We start from the raw sequence: 19,912 nt of genomic DNA on the forward strand, positions 1-19,912 counted from the left end.
CAGAGTAAAAGGTTAAGGTAATGGTGTCGAGATTTGTTTGATTTTTTTTTTTTTTTTTTTGGTTTTGGTTTTTGGTTTTTGGTTTATCTTCTCTATAGCCTTTTTCCATTTGTATGGATGTTTGATTAATTTCAAAGAAGCCAGATAAAATCAAATGTAAAGGTCAAAGTCACACACGATAAAGATAGTTTAGTTGACAATGATTATTTTTTATTTTCTTTCCATTTTCTCATTATCATTCATAATCATATTCTACTAACTAGTATATATAGTTATGTAATTTTGGCAGAAACAGAATTTCTCTCATCTCTCTCTCCCACAACAGAGATTCAATGGATTGAATTTCATGGATTGTATAGATGAATGAAATATTATTATGGTGCAGAATTCAATGTCCTAAATTTATTGTGAATCATGCATTTGAAATCCATTTTTTTTGTTGTTGTTGTTGTTGTTTTGCTGGTAATAATAACCTAGGAAACACAAAAATTGTAAATTTTTGTTGCTGTTGTTGTTGTTGTTGTATTTCATATCATAATCATGTCACGCATACTCATACACTATCTATCTTTTTTTTCTTCAATATCAATCATTGATATATATCATTTGTCTGTCAATACTAATCATCATAATCATAATATATGAAGATTATGTCGTTGTGTTTGTATGATGATCATGGATTTTCTTTATTTTATATAGCTGAAATAATAATAATAAAAAATAACAATTACTTTTTGTGATACCAAAAACAATATCATCATAATCATCATCGTCATAATTATCATATATATATCTAAAATTGATGATGATTATCAGTGAAAAAAAAACCAAAACCAAACCATACATAAATTGTCATGATAGGGCCGTGTATGTGTGTGTGTGTGTGTGTGTGTGTACAATGACCCAATTTTTTTTTTTTTAATTTTTTTCAATTTTTTTTGCCATGGACTTTTTTTTCCTCCTCCTCCTCATTCCTGGTTTTTTGTTGTTGTTGTTGTTGTTGTTGCTATTTTGCTTTGAATTTGTTTCTGGTAGTTACATGGCCAATTTTTTTTTGTTACCGCTAAAATCAGTCACTAATTTGTTCGTAAATCCAAAATTATATTGCTGTATATATGTACAATGTTGGTGGTTTGATTGTTGTATGGATTGAGATTGAAATTGACCCAATTAATTTTTTATTTTCATTCATTTTACGGATTACAGTTGTTGAAATTCGTTTTTTTTTTTTTTTTTGATATTGGCCATGGTTTTTTTTCTGTTGGATTGTTAAACTTTTTTATTTTTTTTTTGCTCAGGAATCAAACTTTTTTTTTGTTGTTGTTTATTGGAATTTTTTTCTTGTATATTCGATTTAGCAGTAGTGACTAATTTTTAGTGATTGTATCTATTTTGAAATGTAGAAACTTTTTTGTGTGTGTGTGTGTTTGTCTTGTTATACCTGTATAATCTTGTATATAAATATTCGTTTCATTTGTATGGCCAAGTGGCGATGTCGTTGATGGTGATTTTTTTGTTTTGTTTTCTTTTGTTTTTTTTTGTTTGTATGGTATTGCGTAAACCTTAAATAGCGTCTTGTATGTATTGATGATGTCTATACATGAATGTGATTTTGCATGCGATCACATCATCATCATCATCATCATGATCATTATATTTCGTGGGCACCATGTGTTATGTGCAATTTTCATTTTCATTTCATTTTTTTCTTTTTTTTACTCCTATTCGAACATATTAACAATGAAATTATATACAGGATGTCCGTATATATGAAAAAAAAATAATGTTGCAAACATTTATAAATATGTGTATATATATTGTATAGATAATAATAATGTAATGTAATGTAATGGTAGTGGCGCCTTATATCATATGTTTGTGTGTGTGTGTTAGTGAAAGTGAGTGAGAGAGAGAGTGGGAACATGAAATGACGAAGATGATGATGATGATGATGATCCATGACCTAATTTTTTTTTCTTTCAGTGTTTGTAAAATTTTTTTTTCTTGTTTGTTTGTTTGTTTGCCTCATCGTTTTTTCGTTCCGTTTTGATTTTTTTTTCTCCACTTTTGTTGTTGTCGTCATTTCATCGATGTTGTTGTTGTTGTTGTTGTTGTTGTTATTGTTATTGTTATTGTTGTTGTTGTTTTTGTTGTTGTTGATTCACGTGTATTCATAATATAATATATCATCATTATTTTTCAATGTGGAAATCTTTGCTCATGAAAGAAAAAAAATGATGATAATTTTGAAAATAAAGGAACAACAACAACAACATCGAAATGCAATTTGAATATATAAATCTAAATGCGGAATAAAAAAAAATGATGATGATGATGATGATGATGATAATATCTTTATACAAACAAAATATTTGTGTCTGTGTGTGTGGTGATGATTGGGGGATCGTGGGGGGGGAAAGGAAAAAAAATATGAAAATATGTACCAAGTGATGAAAATAAAAAAAAAATCAAACAAACATTATATCTGATAGAGAATAAAGATCAAAACAAGCAACGAGACGATATATATTTATATTCAACTATGGACTATGGATATTTTTTTTTTTAATCAATTTTTTTTTCTTTCATTTTCAAGGTAAATTATCGAATTATAAACACAAACGGAATACGTGTTTGTGTGTGTGTGTGTGTGTTTTTTTTTTCTTCCCATCATTGTATCTCTCTCTCTGTCTCTGTCTCTGTCAGTGCATGTGATTTGTTGACAAATTTTTTTTTTTTTTTTTTTTAGTTAACTCTGTGTTCAACAGTTATTTTTGTAGAGAAAAAAAAACTATAATGAATGGATCCATTTAATGGATCGATGGACTTGAAAATTTTCTTTATCGTGGTTATACTTGAATTTAATTAATTGAAATTGAATTGTAAAAGGAAAAAAAATTTAAAAAATAAAAAAATACAACAGTGATTGATTGATTCTTATCGCTAGATTGATCCAGTTGTTGTTGTTGTTGTTGTGTGTGTGTGTGTGTTTTTTTTTGTCATTTCAAGTTTTCACTTGTTGTTTTTATTTTTATTTACTAGCCACGTGTTGCCATTTGTTTACTTACCTATTTTCTATTTTAATGTATATATATGCTATATATATGCAATGTAAATAGAAAATAATGTAAACAATCATCATCATGGACATTGAAAATAAATATGGCCATATATAATAAACAATTTCCATATAGAATATAATAATCAAAATCAAAATAGATACCTTAAATAGAAATTCATATCTTGAAATATAATGTTTGTTTGAGGAAAAAAAACTATACGTTATGGTGGCGGTGTTGGTAGTAGTTTTGGTCCGAATCATATTGGAGACAAATTGCAGAAAATTGTTATTGATTCAAGATGCACAACTCATGTGGGTGTGTTGAAGTTTGTTCCAAAAAAAAACCAAAAAAAAAATCTCGATCATTATGCTATTCATTGAATGCTGACTTTATTTGGCAACAAACAAACTGAAAAAAAAATTCCAATTCCAAACATTCATTTGTTCCAGATTGTAAGATTCTACAATTGTTGCGTGTACTGAGTGGATTTGTCATTTTTTTTTTTTTAATTCTCAGTTGGAATTCATTCATTCATATTTCAGATTATTAATTAATTAATTAATAAAAGTGGCAATATGGCTATTTTTTTTTTTTTTTTTGGATATTGCGTTTTTTTTCTTGGTTTTTTTTATCTCTCTGTAAATTATGATAATTATTAACTAACGTTGAAATATTAGTCTTTTTTTTCAGTACACATTGCGTGTGTGTGTGTGTGTTGATTATGCAATTTTTTTCCACTTTCCTTTCCATTGTACACTTTGTATATGTGTGTTGTTCATTTTTTTTTTTTTTTTTTTTTGACTACAAATTTTCTGTGGTTATGAAATGGATCCATTTGTGAAATTTATACCGCACGCGGGCGTGAAATATCTTTTTTCTTTGCATCTTTTTATTATTTTATTTTATATTTCAATTTACACCAGAATATGGTTAAAATTCTCAGATGAATAAAATGAAATTTTTTTTTCGTTTGTTTGTTTATGTGGATTATGTCCATTGTTCAATATTGGATTGAGTAAATATTTGATCATAATCTTTTTTCGATTGATTTTCGGATTTTTTTTTCTCCTTTGTTCAAAGGATCATTGTCCCTATGGAGATTGTTATTTATTATTTCTTTACAATTTTTTTTTTGGTTCTTTTCCACTGAATCACCCTTAAATTGTTTTTTTTTGTTTTTTTTCTGGTTTTCTGAGAAAATTACACATTACGTCCAGATTCTCGAATTGACGCAAACTCATTTCATATTCTGTGTGTGTGTATGGATGAAATTTTTAGCTACACAACATACGCATACATATATATATATGGTAGGATGTGCAAGAATGCTACAAGATATTTTTTCTTTCTTCTTATATTAATTTGAATCATATAATTTTGGATACTTTTTTTTTTTTTTGGTTGTTCCATTCTTTTATTCTTTTATTCTTATTCTAAAATTTAATAATCACATTCAGTTTTGTTTTGTTTCCACTATTAAAATGATGCGATTGTGTGCGCGCGCACATTGTCATGGATTTTATTTTGTTTTTGTTTCTACAAATCTAAATCATATCACATTCATTTCCCACCATATATATATTGATGATATATACAGACAACTTTTACAATCCATACAAATGCTGCTAGTGTTGCTGTGTATCTATGTGTGTGTGTGTGTGTGTGTGTGTGTGTGTGTGTGTGTATTTGGCTTTGGATGATTTTTCATTTCTAATGAACAAATGCACAATGCTTTTTAATTTCATTTCGACCAGAACAACAAAAAACAAAAACAAAAAAAAAAAAGTTTGTGAATCAGAGACCGAGCGAGAGAGAGAGAGAATGATGGAAAGAGAAAAAAAAATAGACAGACGATAGAGATAGTGAAAGTGTTTTTCCAACAACAGAAAAAAAATTAAAATAAAATAAAAAAAAATGAAATGGAATTCACTCCCACCATTTTCATCATCATCATCATCATCATTCATTCATTCATTCAATCAAAAGGAAAAAAAAATTTTTTTTTATCCATCCTCCACTGCCGTTTACCGCTGCCGTGTCTACTAATTTATGTGTGTTTGTACTTTCAATTCAATGTTTGTTGCAAAATTTTTCTTTTTTTTTCTTTTTTGTTTTGTTTTTCTTCATAAAATCTTATGTATGGTGATCCTGAATTGGATATGATGATGATGATGATGTTGATGATGATAATAATAGAAAGAACGGTTATTATTATATTGTGAATAGTGGTGGTGAATACCTATTTCAAACAATTTTTATTCAGCGTCAATGTTTGTTTGTTTGTTGTTGTTGTTGTTTTGTGTTGTACACAGTTTGCCGCAAACAATCATGATGATGATGATGATGATGATAATATTCGTTTACATACAAAATTAAAATGAATAAAGAAATTTGAATTTTTTTTTTTGCCGCGACAGTTCAGTGATCACCAAGTTGAATTGTAGTGAATTTATATATCTATAATTCATTCTTGTGTTTTTGTGAGTGCGTGTGAGTGTTTTTTTTTTTTTTTTTGCTTGTTTGTTTTGAAAAGTGATTTTTCGCAAAAAAAAGGCGACAACGTTTTTTTTCATTTTGTTAAATCATAATCAAATTGCTGAATGTCCACGTTTCTTTGGTGTCTCTCTCTGTGTGTGTTTGTGTGTGTTGCAAATTGATATTTGTGTCTTTTTTTGAAATCTAGAAAATTCTTGGAAATTTAGATTTTTTTTTGTTTTGTTTTTGTTCATCATTCTGAATTCTTCATGGAATTTCGTGTAATCATTGTGAATTGTAATAATGATCTTTTGGGACTGATTTCAATGAAATTGAATGGATATTTTTCTACTTTATTATTGTTGATGTCTTGTTGTTCCACTAAACTAATCATCAGATGATGATTCAATGTTTCTTGGTTTGAATGTTTTTGTTTTGTTTTTTTTTTTTTTTTTTTTTGGTTAATTAACCAGTTTGAAAATAATGTTGATTTTCGTTTTACTTTAAAGCTTTTGATGATCAATCTGCAGATACTTGATGTGTGTGTGTGTGTGTGTATGATTGTGTGTTGGTGGGTATTTTTGTAAACATTTCAAACATCATCAACACCATCATCATCATCATTAATTTGATTCATTGTAATTGAATATTGTGATCCACCCTTTTTGAGTCAACAAAATCATCAAAACAATCAACGATGATCAATGATGGTGAACAAATGATGAAAATCACGCGCTCATTATTCATCTCAATATCATGATTGATCTATCATCTTATGGTTTTTTTTCCGTTGTTGTTGTTGTTTTGAATTCTCTTCTGTTTGATTTTTTTTTGTTTTGTTTCAAACAACCAATCAATTGTGATTGAAATTGAATTTTTCTTTTCAAATTTTCCAACTACCCTCTAATTTTTTTTCACTGAATTAAGGCAGGTAAGCCCATATTTTTAACGATAATAAGAGTGAACAAAAAAATTTATCAGATTATCAAAATTTCTACGCTGTTTTGTTGTTCATTGCATCGTGTGTTAACGGAAGAAAAAAATTTTTTTTTGTTCTCTTACTTTATTGGATGCATTATTGATATGTAATGAAATTTTTACCATATTTTCCATGAATAGAAAAACAAAAATTATTTCGAAAAAAAAACAAAAAAAAAATCCCGTTATATGTCATCATCATCATACAATTTAATGGTACAGTAAATTGCAGCAACAGCAAATTACACACACACTTACACTATAAAAATGAAACAACGACGACGATGACCGTGACCTGAATCTTATTATGGCTATGTTGCTATTCACAGTTATATCCCATATATACATTCAAGTAATGTTGGTGTTTGGCTCCAAGATACCATAAACACACACACACACACATACACACATATCAGATGATAGAGAGACAAGTTTTTTATATATTTTATATACCACTACACACACACACATACATACAAGCGGCATGTTTTTTTTTTGTCTATGATATGATATGTACATGTGACGACAATGATAAAAATTGGGTCGTCGATTTCTTTTTTGTTGTTGTTGTTCATTGGATTTTTTTTCCTGTGTGTGTGTAATATTTTTTTTTTTTTTTTTTTTTTTGAAGATCCATAGTTTTGAATTTTTAATTTTTTTTTAATTTTATAATATTCCTGAATGATGATGATGATTGAAGAAGGAAATGATGCTTGTTTGTTCATTTGACTATTCAATGTGTCTATTGAAGATGATAATAGTAATAGTAGTATGGTATGGTAGTAGTTTAGTAATTATCCATTGATCCAAAATGATAATTAGTATAAACGTGATTCATTTGTCCATTTATAAGTATGTTGTAAATATTTTGATTGCGACAAAATTAAACAAAAAACAAAACAAAAAATGTTGTTCCATGTTCCATGTTCCATCATCTTTTTGTTTATTATGTTGAATCAAACAATCAACGTTTTTTTTTTCTCTCTCTCTCTCTCTTTTTCTATTATTTTTTTTAGTTGTAGAAAACAAAAATATTCACCTGTGGCTTGTATTTGTGGTGATGTTTTTTTTTATTTTTTTTTTTTATTTTACAACAAGAGAATGAAATATATTCATGTTCATATATAAATAGAAAATATTTCGTAATTCTTTTGCTTTGTTTTCCTATTTGTTCATTTCCTTTTGCTGTTTTTTTTTGTTTCTATTTTCTATTTTGCCAATGGAATGATGATGATGATGATGATGATGATGATAATAGTAATCTAATATATCCACCGATATTCGAGGTCAAGTTTTTATAAATCATTTATTTATTCATCCATTTCCATTTGAAATCTTTCGTTGTTTGGCTTTTTGTTTTCTCTTTCTGTTTCTTTCCATTTTTGTTTTTCACTTTATTCTCTTCCTTTATGTACTCTATGCTTTTATCTTTTTTTTCCCCACAAACTTATTTATTTAGAATCCTGTTATTCATGATTATAATGATAAAATGTACCTATCTACGTGTTTTTCTTGATTCAATTGATTGATGGATTAATGTTGTTTATTCATCGTCGTTACATTATAATGGATAATGATAATCATGATGATGATGATCATCATCATCATTCAATCGATTCAATATTCAAGTCATCATCATCTTCATCATTATTAATCGATCGATGTCGTTGTCATCAGACAACTATGACGATGGCATTAAATGAATGTGATGATGATGGTGGAGTGCAAAACAAGCCATAGAGACAGAGAGAGAGAGAGAGAGAGAGTAGTTAGCATTGGCCTACTTTACATTGTTTACAATGCTTTTTACTTTCATCTTTCATTCATAGTCACACACAAGCACACACATGTACACATTTGACGTTTCATCAAAATGGCAAAAAAAAAGAAGGGATGGATATATGAAGAGAAAATGAATGAAAAGAAAAAAAAAATATATTGCGATAGTGAAAATTCATTCACATGTGGATTGAAAAGATGTGTATTGATGAAAGTGAAATGTGAAATATAAAACGCATAATATGAAAAAAAAAATTTCATTTCTAAATACATTGAATAAGTTAGTTTAAAAAGAGAGAGAGAGACGATATTAGAAAAAGTAGGTCATAGCTTATTGGAACACTTACACACACACACATGTTGTCGTTGTATACATGTAGTTGTGTGTGTGTATGATTTAAGTTTCTAAAGTTGGCGCCATAGGCTCCATAAATAAATACTGTGTTTGTGCGTATGTGTGTGAGAGAGAGAATTGATTTGATGATGTCGCAATCATCATCTTTATAATCATCATACAAACGCTTGTTGCTTCCCAAATGTGTATTGTAAGATCCTAGGTATAATAATAATTTCTGGCTGCTTGTTTTTTTTTCTTGTCGTTGTTGTTGTTGTTGTTTGACCTCCAACACCATTCACGGCTTATGCTTCACAATGTGTTGGAAACTACGGAAGATAAAACAACAACAACAACAGCGACAACGAAAAAAAAATGCGAAAATTGGCCACGAAATGAAAGTGGAATGAAATATGAAACGACAACAATTACGACATTTTGTGGTTTTGTTTCTTGTTCTGTTTTTTTGTTTATTTATTTGTTTAGGATTTTTTTTTCACTTTTTTTTCCCCCAATAAACATTTACATTCAGATCGATTACGGCAATAATAAAAAAGATTGTATGTATTTGGAAATGGCTAAAATTGAAAAAGTGGTGTATTTTTGTTAGAAGTGGGGAAAAAAACAACGGAAAATCATTATTATGTAATGTATTCATAAATATTTGCATATTTAAAAATCTTGAACCCTTTTTTTCCTGTACAAATTTCAATCATTTTTTTTGTTGTTTGAAAAAAAATCCATTTTGTTTGCGCTTCAACAAGCATGTCATTTTTTTTTGTTTTTTTTTCATTTCATTTCAGACGTTTTTTTTAATGTGTCGAAATTATTATATTATTAGTATAATCTGTGTTACGAATGAATGGGGAAAAATAATTACAATTCTCGTGCTATTGACCGTTGGCTTTGGTTCAATCATTCGAGACGTTTTTGATTTTTTGAATGTGAATTTTATTTTTCAAATTGTAAACCCAAAAATATAATAATGAAATTTGTATATTTGTAATCGGTCGGATGAATGTGTGTTTGTGTGTGTTGAAAAAGATTTCAAGTTCAAATTTTCAGATTTTTTTTTTTTTTTGTTCGTTTCTTCACCTAATTCGCGTATGTATGGCTTATGGATCAGATTAGATTTTTTTTGTTTTTAGATTAATTCTGATGAAATTTTTTTCTTTTTTGGAACAACAACCTGTTGAAAAGGATTTACAAAATTTGTTTTTTTTTTGAAAATTTCACAAAATCATAACACTTCCTTGATTTTTGAAAATTTTTCTTATGAAAGATTTTCCCTGGAATTTTCATCCATCGATTTTATTATTAAGAGGGAAGAAATTTTTTTTTTTTTTTTGTTTCTTAATTTCAAACGTGTGCGTGTGTGTTTGTTTAGTTTTTTTAAATGAAAATTTTTTTTTTGCTAGTTATTATTATTGTGAAATCATTAGTGGTCCATCATCACATCAAATGATGTTCATGATCATCATTTTTCTTGTTTAATGTCCAAAAATAATATAATATGGATGGATGCTTTATTCGTGTATTAATGATTTTGAGTAGTTCTTCCATATCATCGTTGCTTATTTGATTGCGTAAAACACGCATTCATTCATTCATTCATCATGATTATTGTCATCAACAATTGATGGTAATGATGAATGAATTTTTTTTTCATGTTTTTCTAAAATTTTTTTAGAAATCTTTTCCGACACAGCAACAGCAGCAACAATTTTCTTTCCATTCCATATTGATCAACAAAATGAAAAAAAAATTGATCAATGAAAAGATCTGCCAATAAAGAATGGATCATAAATCTATTAAAATTCATCATGATGATGATGATAATTAGAATAAATCCCATTTCTTTGCATTTTTTTTTTCTTATTTTGTAAACAAAAATTAAAAATTCAGCCTGTCCTGTTCCTTGTTCCTATTACAATTATCATCTCATCATCATCATCAATTATATCTGTGCGGATCATATGATGATCATCGATGATTTTATTTTTGGATGATTTTTTTTTCTTTATTTTTAACTTTCAGTTTCCATTTTTTCATTTTTCTCTCTCTCTCTCTCTCTTTCCAATCATCTATTCAACATTTCATTTACGAAATTTATTTTTTACTGTTGATGATGATGAAAAAAAAGAGAAATGAAAATCCGTACTTGTTTGTAGAACAATAACAACAACAACAACAACAAAAAGAAACTGAAGAGAGAAAAAAAATTTCCAAGGTCAAACAGGTGTGTTTATGAGTGAGTGTGTGTGCGTTTTTTTTTGTTCTTCATTCATGTATTCAGTGTATTTTTTTTCCCAAAATGAATGATGATTTTCTGTATGAAAAAAAAAAATTCATTCCGGTAGTTTTTATTTGGTAATTCATTTTTTTTTTAATTTTAATTCCAAAAAAAAAAAGAAAAGTTGAATCACAATCGATTCCTTATTATTATCATACATAAGAATCCAATTTGAATTTTTTTCTTTCCATTTTCATATATCCAAATCATATGTCTATATTTATCATGAATTTTTCATTACCAAATATTTTTTTTCATGATCTAATAGCGAAAATCTACACATTTCGTTTTTTTTCGTTTTTTTTTTTTTTGGTTAAAATTGTAATACTCAACGATGGTTTGTGTCTCAGTCTCATTTCTATGTTTTTTTTTCTACCATTGGTAATTGAAAAAAAAATGGGCGATATGATGATGATGATGATGAAAAAAAACATGTGAGAGAAGAGAGGATCCTAGCGATAGTGAAATTTTTTTGCTATACACGCACATTGAAATTTTTTTTTTGTATTATAAAAAGAGAAATGAGGTCACTGAGTCGAGGTCTCCATTCATTCACATTTATCCATTCATCCACACACACATGGAGCCCAGTCATTTTATATTATCCCATATAGCCAGACGCCTGCAATTTAGATCTCATTGAATTTTTTTTTTTTTTTTACTACAAGCCATTATCATTGATATTGCCGCTAGCTTTATACATATATAACACTAATCTAATGTTCCACTATCTATTTGTCTACATCTATCTATCCATTTTTTTTTTTAGACCCAAGGTCAATCATTTATGTGTCTCTCTGTGTGTGTTTGTGTGTTCCGTTCATTTAATGTTCCGATGTCTTTTTTTTTTACTTTGGTCCCTTTTTTTGTGTCATACTGTAATAGAATAAATGGCGCCATAAAATGATGATGCGCATTTTTTTTTACCAAATGATTCCAAAAGAAAAAAGTACACGTGTGTTTTATGTTGATATAATAAACGACTTTGTCTTGTCTGGCCATGTTTCAAGCATTTATTTGGAATTTTTTTTTCTTGTTTTTTTTTACATTTCTAGGTCACACAAATAACAACCAACACTCCCTCCCCCCGTCCAAAAAAAATTTATATTTCCAGAATAAGAATAAAAAAAAAATTGGAACACTAATGAATGATGATTGTTTTTTTTTTTTTTTGGTTGCTGTTGCAAACACGCAAATTTGGAGCACTTGTAAAACCACACACAATACCTCAAACAAAATAAAGAATAATAATGATGATGATCATGATGATGGCTGTGATCATCATCATAATCTGATTCTTTCATATACACATACATTCAATATAGAATTCAGAACGATTTAGAATATAAAATACTTTTTGTCATAGTTTGTTGTCGTAGTTGATGATGATGATGAGCAATTTACTATGTTGATTGGTAAAAAAGATAAAATGGGTCAACAATATTGCAACCAACATACATACATTACCGATTGATGATAATGATGATGATGATGATCAAATTGTATTTCTATTTAGCCGTGTGTGTAAAGTAACTAACAAATTTTTTTTTTTTTTTTTTGCTATCCATAAAGCCATATCCAGATTATTGAATTTGAATTGAACATCAACAGTATTCTTTTAGCATTTATTTTTTCATCATTTATCCATCCATATATACGCGTATAAGTGTTTATTTTTTGGTGTCCTACTGACACATTGACTGAGTGAAAGTGTAAAAAAATTATCGTGTAAAAAATTTTTCAATTTTTTTTTTTTGAAATTTCTCCAAATGGACTCATAAATTACTTTCGTTTTTTTTTTGATTGAAAAATTTGCATTTTTTGTAAATTCGTTTTTTTTGGTATTGAAAAAATATTAGGTCCCTTATCTCTTTTGTTTTTCATTTCATTTTTTCATGTCTTGAGAATTTCCATTATGTGTGTGTGTGTGTTGGTGTTTGCTAAACGATCCAAAATGTGTTTCATCCATTCATTAATAATCGTGAATGGTGGTCGTGAATGTGATTTCAAAACTATATTGGATGAGAAAAAAAAACAAAAAAAATGTAGCAATATATATGTAGCTCACTGTAGTTGGAATGTAAATCAACTCGTGCGCATTTTTTTTCACTTATAAACCTCAAAAAAAAAAAATAGCAAGAAAGAAAAACAAAACAAAACAAAAAACAATCGAGGATACTTGTCTAAAAAAAAAATTGTATATTTATATTAACGCGCGCAATATATGAGAAAAAAAAACGATTTGGTCTCAGTCTCAATATATATATATATGTATGTATGCGTCTGCTATATGTTGTATCTATGAATGGCTCCCTTTGAACAAAAAAAAAAATTGGTGGCAAAATATTATACATGGAGCAACGAGAAAACATACATTCACATTCACATTCACATTTTATTTTATACACACTTAACAGACTACAAAAATAAAATATAAAAAAAAAATCTCGCGCGCGCGACTTAAGCCAACACTTTATATATTTTTTTTATTTTATTATTATTATTACAAACAATGATTGTCATCATCATCATCATCATTTTGTTGTTGTCGTCGTTGCCGTTGCCATCACGAGTCCTCGATTCAAATTCAATATATATATAACAAATCTATGTCTATGTCAGTAGACATAGAGTGAGATAGAGAGAGAGAGAAAGAGATACACATTTTTTTACACACACACACACACATATCATTTATACCACCAATATCATCATCAAAATAATCATCATTCATTATTGAAAATTACTATTTCCAGCATCCGCACGCATACACACACATACACACGCAGCATCTTCATATTTTTTTTCTCCTTTTTTTTCTTATTTTTCCCAATATATCTGTGTATGTACACATGTATGTGTTGTTTGTTTGTTCCAGAAGACAAGACAACAACAACAACAACAACAAGAAAAAATTCACAAAACTCGCGCGTTTGTTTCAACATACACACAAGACAAAAAAAAAAAAAAATGAATCAAATCGATTGATACTTGTATTTGAATAAGACAAACAACAAAACTGCCATTTGACACTGCCATCATCATCAATCACGTTATCATTCATCGATCGATATTATCGATCCATATAATTATAGATATATTGTTACATTTTAATTATTATGGTGATTATATAATTCTAGTCAAAAATATTCTTATATCGAAAATTCTCTATTCTAAATTCTTGTGTGTGGGTGTGAGTGTGTGTGTGGTATTTGTGTATCAAAATTCAACAATATTCATGATGGATATGATAAAGAATGAAAAATTATTAATGATACGTTGTTGGACTCGTTTTTGGCTTTATTATCGTTGTGTTACTGATTAATCAATTTAATATTCTGAACATTATTTGTTTTTAATTTTGGTGATTAGAATCATTGCAAAAAAAAATTCCTCATCATAGAATATTTTTCATTTCATATCTCATATTTTTTTTTATTTTTTTTTTCTTTGATTTTATAAAGAAAAATCAACATTGGCCAATAATTCTAGTGACAATAATCAAACGATATCGATAACGAATTTGAATTCATCGGCTTCTTCATCATCTTTATTATTATCATCTTCATCTTCATCATCATCATCATCATCATCACCACCACCACCACCACAACAACAACCACAAGCACCAGCATCATCAATCACATCTTTTTCTTTGTCTTCATCATCATCATCATCGTCAACAAATATAGCTGATGATAATATTAGTAAAAATGATAATAATCAAAATAGGTCTCCAACATTGTCAATTTTAACAACATCAACAACAACAGTATCGTCAATTCTATCAGTGTCAACAACGACCTCAAATTCATCATTATCAACGACATTGACATCTACACAATCGACATCATCTGTATCATTGAATTCATCAATAACACCAATAACGACGACTGCGACAACATCTTCGATTATAGTTAATAATAATAATACGGACCAAATCATTAATTTTACACAGCCAACAATAATATCGGCTACAAACGTTACGGTATTATCAACTACTGCTACTGCTGCAACAACAGCAACAACAACAACAACAACAACATCGACAACGAATAATAATAATAAATCAAAAAATTCAATGCTCCCTCCACAATCAACACCTAATATTTTATTAAATATTAAATCTGAACCGGAATCACCGCCGGATAATCTGAAAACTGCGAAAAATAACACTGCCAATCGTTTGAATCAATCACATCATAATCAACAACAGACACAACTACAGCAACAACAACAACAACATATTCAACATCAAACACAGCGACAATTAAGTTCCAATTCCGAAACATCGACTGAAAATAATACTAATCCCAGTCCACCAGCACCTTCATCATCATCATCATCATCTACGGCATCTCAATCACCAGCTAATAATCTCAATAATTCAAATAACACTGCAAATACAGTATCTGGCACCATGTTAGCCTCAAGCGGTCCCTTAACCGCTAATACTCCAAATAATAATCATATGATGGATTATCATACCCAACAACAACAACAACCACCCCCACCACCTTCATCATCATTGACCAGTGGTCATCATCATCATCATCATCAACAACAACAACAACAACATCATCAACCACAAATGGGTGGTGGCCAACATCCAAATCTAACATTAACAACACCACAACAGCAACAAACAATGTTACCGTTAATGGGTAATAATAATCAACAGCCAACAATAAGTGTTGCAGCAGTTGTTACTGCCGCTAGTTCATCACCAAATTCTGATCCAAAAGATTGTATTGAAGAATTATGTCCAGTATGTGGTGATCGTGTTTCCGGCTATCATTATGGCCTATTAACATGTGAATCATGTAAAGGTTTCTTCAAACGTACTGTACAGAATAAAAAAGTTTATACTTGTGTTGCTGATCGTAATTGTCTTATTGATAAATCACAACGTAAACGATGTCCGTATTGTCGTTTTCAAAAATGTCTTGACGTTGGCATGAAGCTTGAAGGTATTATAAATATTATAACTTTCTATTTTTAAAAATAGCCATTTATTATTTTGACCTTGAATTAATTGATTACTTTATTAACATCATGAAAATAATTATAGCTGTTCGTGCTGATCGTATGCGTGGGGGACGGAATAAATTCGGACCAATGTACAAAAGAGATCGAGCTAGACGGCTACAAATATTACGACAAAAACAATTGTCAAAAGCACATCATGTTGTTGGTGGTGGTAATAGTCTAGGACCTCCTACTACAATATTACCTGGATCTGCTGCTGCTGCAGCAGCCGCTGCAAATGAAGCCCTCAATTTTTTAAATGCCGCACCTGGTTCACACGGTGGCTCCATATTCGATGGAGTAAAACCAGAATTAATACAAATTCCGCAATTATCTTCATCAACATCATCACCGGATTCATCACCATCGCCAGGATCAACAGCCGGTGTAGCTGCGGCTGCTGCAGCTGCAGCTGCTGCTGGACAATTACCAAATGCTGTTGCAGCGGCCGCTGCTGCTGCTGGTCATCCACATTTCATGTCACCTTTGGTTCCATCCACCCTACAGCAGCAATCATCAAATCTGGCCGGTGCCAATCTATCACAATCAATGATGAGTGCTGGTGATCAACATGTAATGAAATGGGGACCAAATGGCCCTGGTCCAAGCAATATGAGCGCTAATAATACAGGTCCAAGTGGAAAATCTGGCCTACAACAACAACATTACGATACCAAATTGGTGATGCCACCATTGATTAGAGAATTACAATTATCAATGTTGGATGATAAAGAATGGCAATCACAATTATTTAGCCTATTACAAAATCAAACTTATAATCAATGTGAAGTAGATCTATTTGAATTGATGTGCAAAGTTATTGATCAATCATTGTTTGCTCAAGTTGATTGGGCTCGTAATTCCATATTTTTCAAAGATTTAAAGGTTAGCTTTGATAATGTTTGTTTTGTTTCTAATATTTATTGATGTATGGATTTTATTATTTAATTCAGGTTGATGATCAAATGAAATTATTACAACATGCCTGGAGTGATATGTTAGTTTTGGATCATATACATCAACGGATACATGCCGGTCTGCCAGATGAAACTACACTACCGAATGGACAAAAATTCGATTTATTATCATTGGCATTATTAGGCGTACCACAAGTGGCCGATCAATTACATCGAGTTACGGCACGATTACAAGAACTTAAAGTCGATACTAATGATTATATTTGTCTTAAATTCTTATTGCTACTCAATCCAGGTGAGTTTAATATAATTTTTTTATTTATTTTTCAATCTAATTGTTTTATTTCTTTTCATTTTTTTTTTTGGACAACAATATCAATTTAATAAACACAATAAAAGCCGAAGTTCGTGGTTTAACAAATTTCAAATTAGTTCATGATGCACATGAACAAACTAAACAAGCATTATTGGATTATTGTATCAATTTTTATCCACAAATTACGGTAAACAATTTTTTTCTAAATCCTAAATATATAATCTGTTTACGAATACAATTGATTTACATCATTTTGTTTTTCTTTGTTCATCACCAAAATAGGATAAATTCAATCTTCTATTAGCATTGATGCCCGAAATACATTCACTTACATTAAGGGGTGAAGATTTTCTTTATTATAAACATATGAATGGTTCAGCACCAACGCAAACATTATTGATGGAAATGTTACATGCAAAAAAGAAATAGATGATGAAACTGAAATTTTTAAAAAAAAAACAAGGATACATATTTTTATAGACAAAAAAAATATAATTTTGTTATTAATTGATTATCATGAATCTATTGATATTGAATTCTATGTGTATAATTAAATCCAGATTAGATTGACAGTTATGTGCTCATCATCATCATCATCATCATCAAAAATGTTCATTAACACATGTTCATCAACATTATGACATTGCCTACCATTGAATTTTTTTTTTAAAATTTTAATTTAATAATAAGGTGTGTGTGTGTTGTTTTTTTTTTTTGTTTTCTATAAGAATTTATGTGTGAAAATTGAAAAATTTTATGTAAAAAAAAAAATATTTCTCTCTTTTCGAGTGTTTACTAAATTCTGTCACAGGTGTTCATGACATTTATTATACACACACGCCCACATGAAGAATATTTTTTTTTCCTCTTCTTCTTCTTCTTCTTTGTTATTATAAATGTTGTTGTTGTTGTTGTTGTTGTGTTTACTTGCACATAACGGTTTTTTTTCTTGTTCAAGATTCTTTCTCTTTATAATTAATATTTTTGTTTCATACAGACGAAAAGAATAATTTTTCACTTGATTTCGAATAAGAAAACGCCTTGAAAATTAACCATGATTACAGAAATAACAATAATGAATGAATAATAAACACTGGTATATATATATATTCCCTTCCTTTTCTATCCACCGTTTTTATTTGGCCCAAAAATTTTTACTACGTATTCATCAATCAATGTATTGAGAATAACCTTTCAATCGGAGAAAAAACAAAGCAAATCAACAAACATCATCAACATTGCACAAACACAATACCTATCTGTTTCTGTTGTAAAAAAAATCATCATCATCATCATATATTTTATAATTATCCATCGATATATACTATATTTTTAAACAGATGAATTATGAAACAAACGAGAGAGAGAAAGAAAAAAAAATTTTCAATCAATTCATTAACTTTTCACATATACTGAAAAATATCAACATCATCATCAATACACTGATTTCGTAACACTGTCTTGTTTTGTTTTGTTTGTTTAGCTTGGTTGTGTTTTCTTTCCATTTATTATTATATATGTAAATTGTAACAAAAAAAAAACGTAAATTATTTTTATTTTGGGGGGAGAGGGCCTAAAAAAAGGGTTAATAAAATCCATACACACACACAAACACACACCACTTCCTCTAAATAGTCTATCATTCATTCATCATCTTATTTGCCTCTTCTCATTCATTCCAAAGTGAAAGCACATTTTCTTTATTGATCCATCCAATTTTAAAATTTTACAAACAAACAATATATGAATATTGTGGTTAGGAAAAAAAAATTAAAATGATGAATCTTCATGTGACAAACAAACAAACAAACAAAAAAAAAATCTATTTTTTTATAATTTTCAACAAAACACAAATAAATGATTTTGGAAATCTGTAAAATGTTATTATTATGATTGTTACTAATTATAAAACATAAAACATACTCTTTAATGTTAACAAACACACACACACACACACACTCATTCTTAATGATGTATGATTGATATCATTCGATTATCATCATCATTATCATCATCGACACATCTTATCAATATTATCATCATCATCATCATCATTAATCATTAATCATTAATAAATCATACCAATTGTAAATTTGGCTAATTTTGGCTCTATCCTTTTTTTTTATTTTGTTGTTTTCATTTTCACAGTTTATTACTGCACACACACACACCCACTCACTAACAATCACTAGCAATTTGACATAATTTAATCTATATACATGAAATCAAATGGAATTTTTTCTGGTGTGTGGTTATTATTATTATTATTTGAATTGTATACACAAATCGAAAACAAAAAACAGAAACAAAAACAAAAATATTCATTCTATATGTAATAAATAGACTATTTTTTGGTCTATTTGGATTTGGCATTTTTTTTTTAAATTTACAATTATTATAATCACCTGTAAAATGAATTCTGTTAAACACGCTCATCATCATCATCATCATCATATTCACAGACACACGTACGAAATCATCATCAAATGAATGAATGTTTTTTTTCTTGTTCTCTTTATTGATTTATTATCGATTCTGATGATTATTATTATATTTAAAAAATCTATTTTTGAAATAAATGATTTTAATGGATAAATTGATTGAAACCATTCATACATAAACACACACACACACACAGACACAGAGAAAAAAGCATGTAGTGTACTATTCGATTTGGTAGTGTACAAATGGTAGTGCACACTACCAAATGTATAAGTACTTAACAATTAG

General features: G+C 28.8%; 1 protein-coding gene across 1 annotated transcript in view; it reads left to right on the forward strand.

Moving 5' to 3' along the window:
• LOC124495391 (uncharacterized) overlaps window positions 1-19,778 on the forward strand; it is a 30,248-nt gene extending 10,470 nt beyond the window's left edge. The window contains exons 2-6 of the mRNA XM_075733312.1: window positions 14,386-15,891; window positions 15,993-16,834; window positions 16,903-17,161; window positions 17,266-17,369; window positions 17,465-19,778. Of these exons, the coding sequence (XP_075589427.1) occupies window positions 14,386-15,891; window positions 15,993-16,834; window positions 16,903-17,161; window positions 17,266-17,369; window positions 17,465-17,611 (2,858 nt within the window). The 3' untranslated portion in view covers window positions 17,612-19,778. The remainder of the gene's footprint in view (window positions 1-14,385; window positions 15,892-15,992; window positions 16,835-16,902; window positions 17,162-17,265; window positions 17,370-17,464) is intronic.
• Window positions 19,779-19,912: the final 134 nt, after the last annotated feature.

Source organism: Dermatophagoides farinae, chromosome 8, assembly GCF_024713945.1.
Source record: "Dermatophagoides farinae isolate YC_2012a chromosome 8, ASM2471394v1, whole genome shotgun sequence".
Classification (NCBI taxonomy): Eukaryota; Metazoa; Arthropoda; class Arachnida; order Sarcoptiformes; family Pyroglyphidae; genus Dermatophagoides; species Dermatophagoides farinae.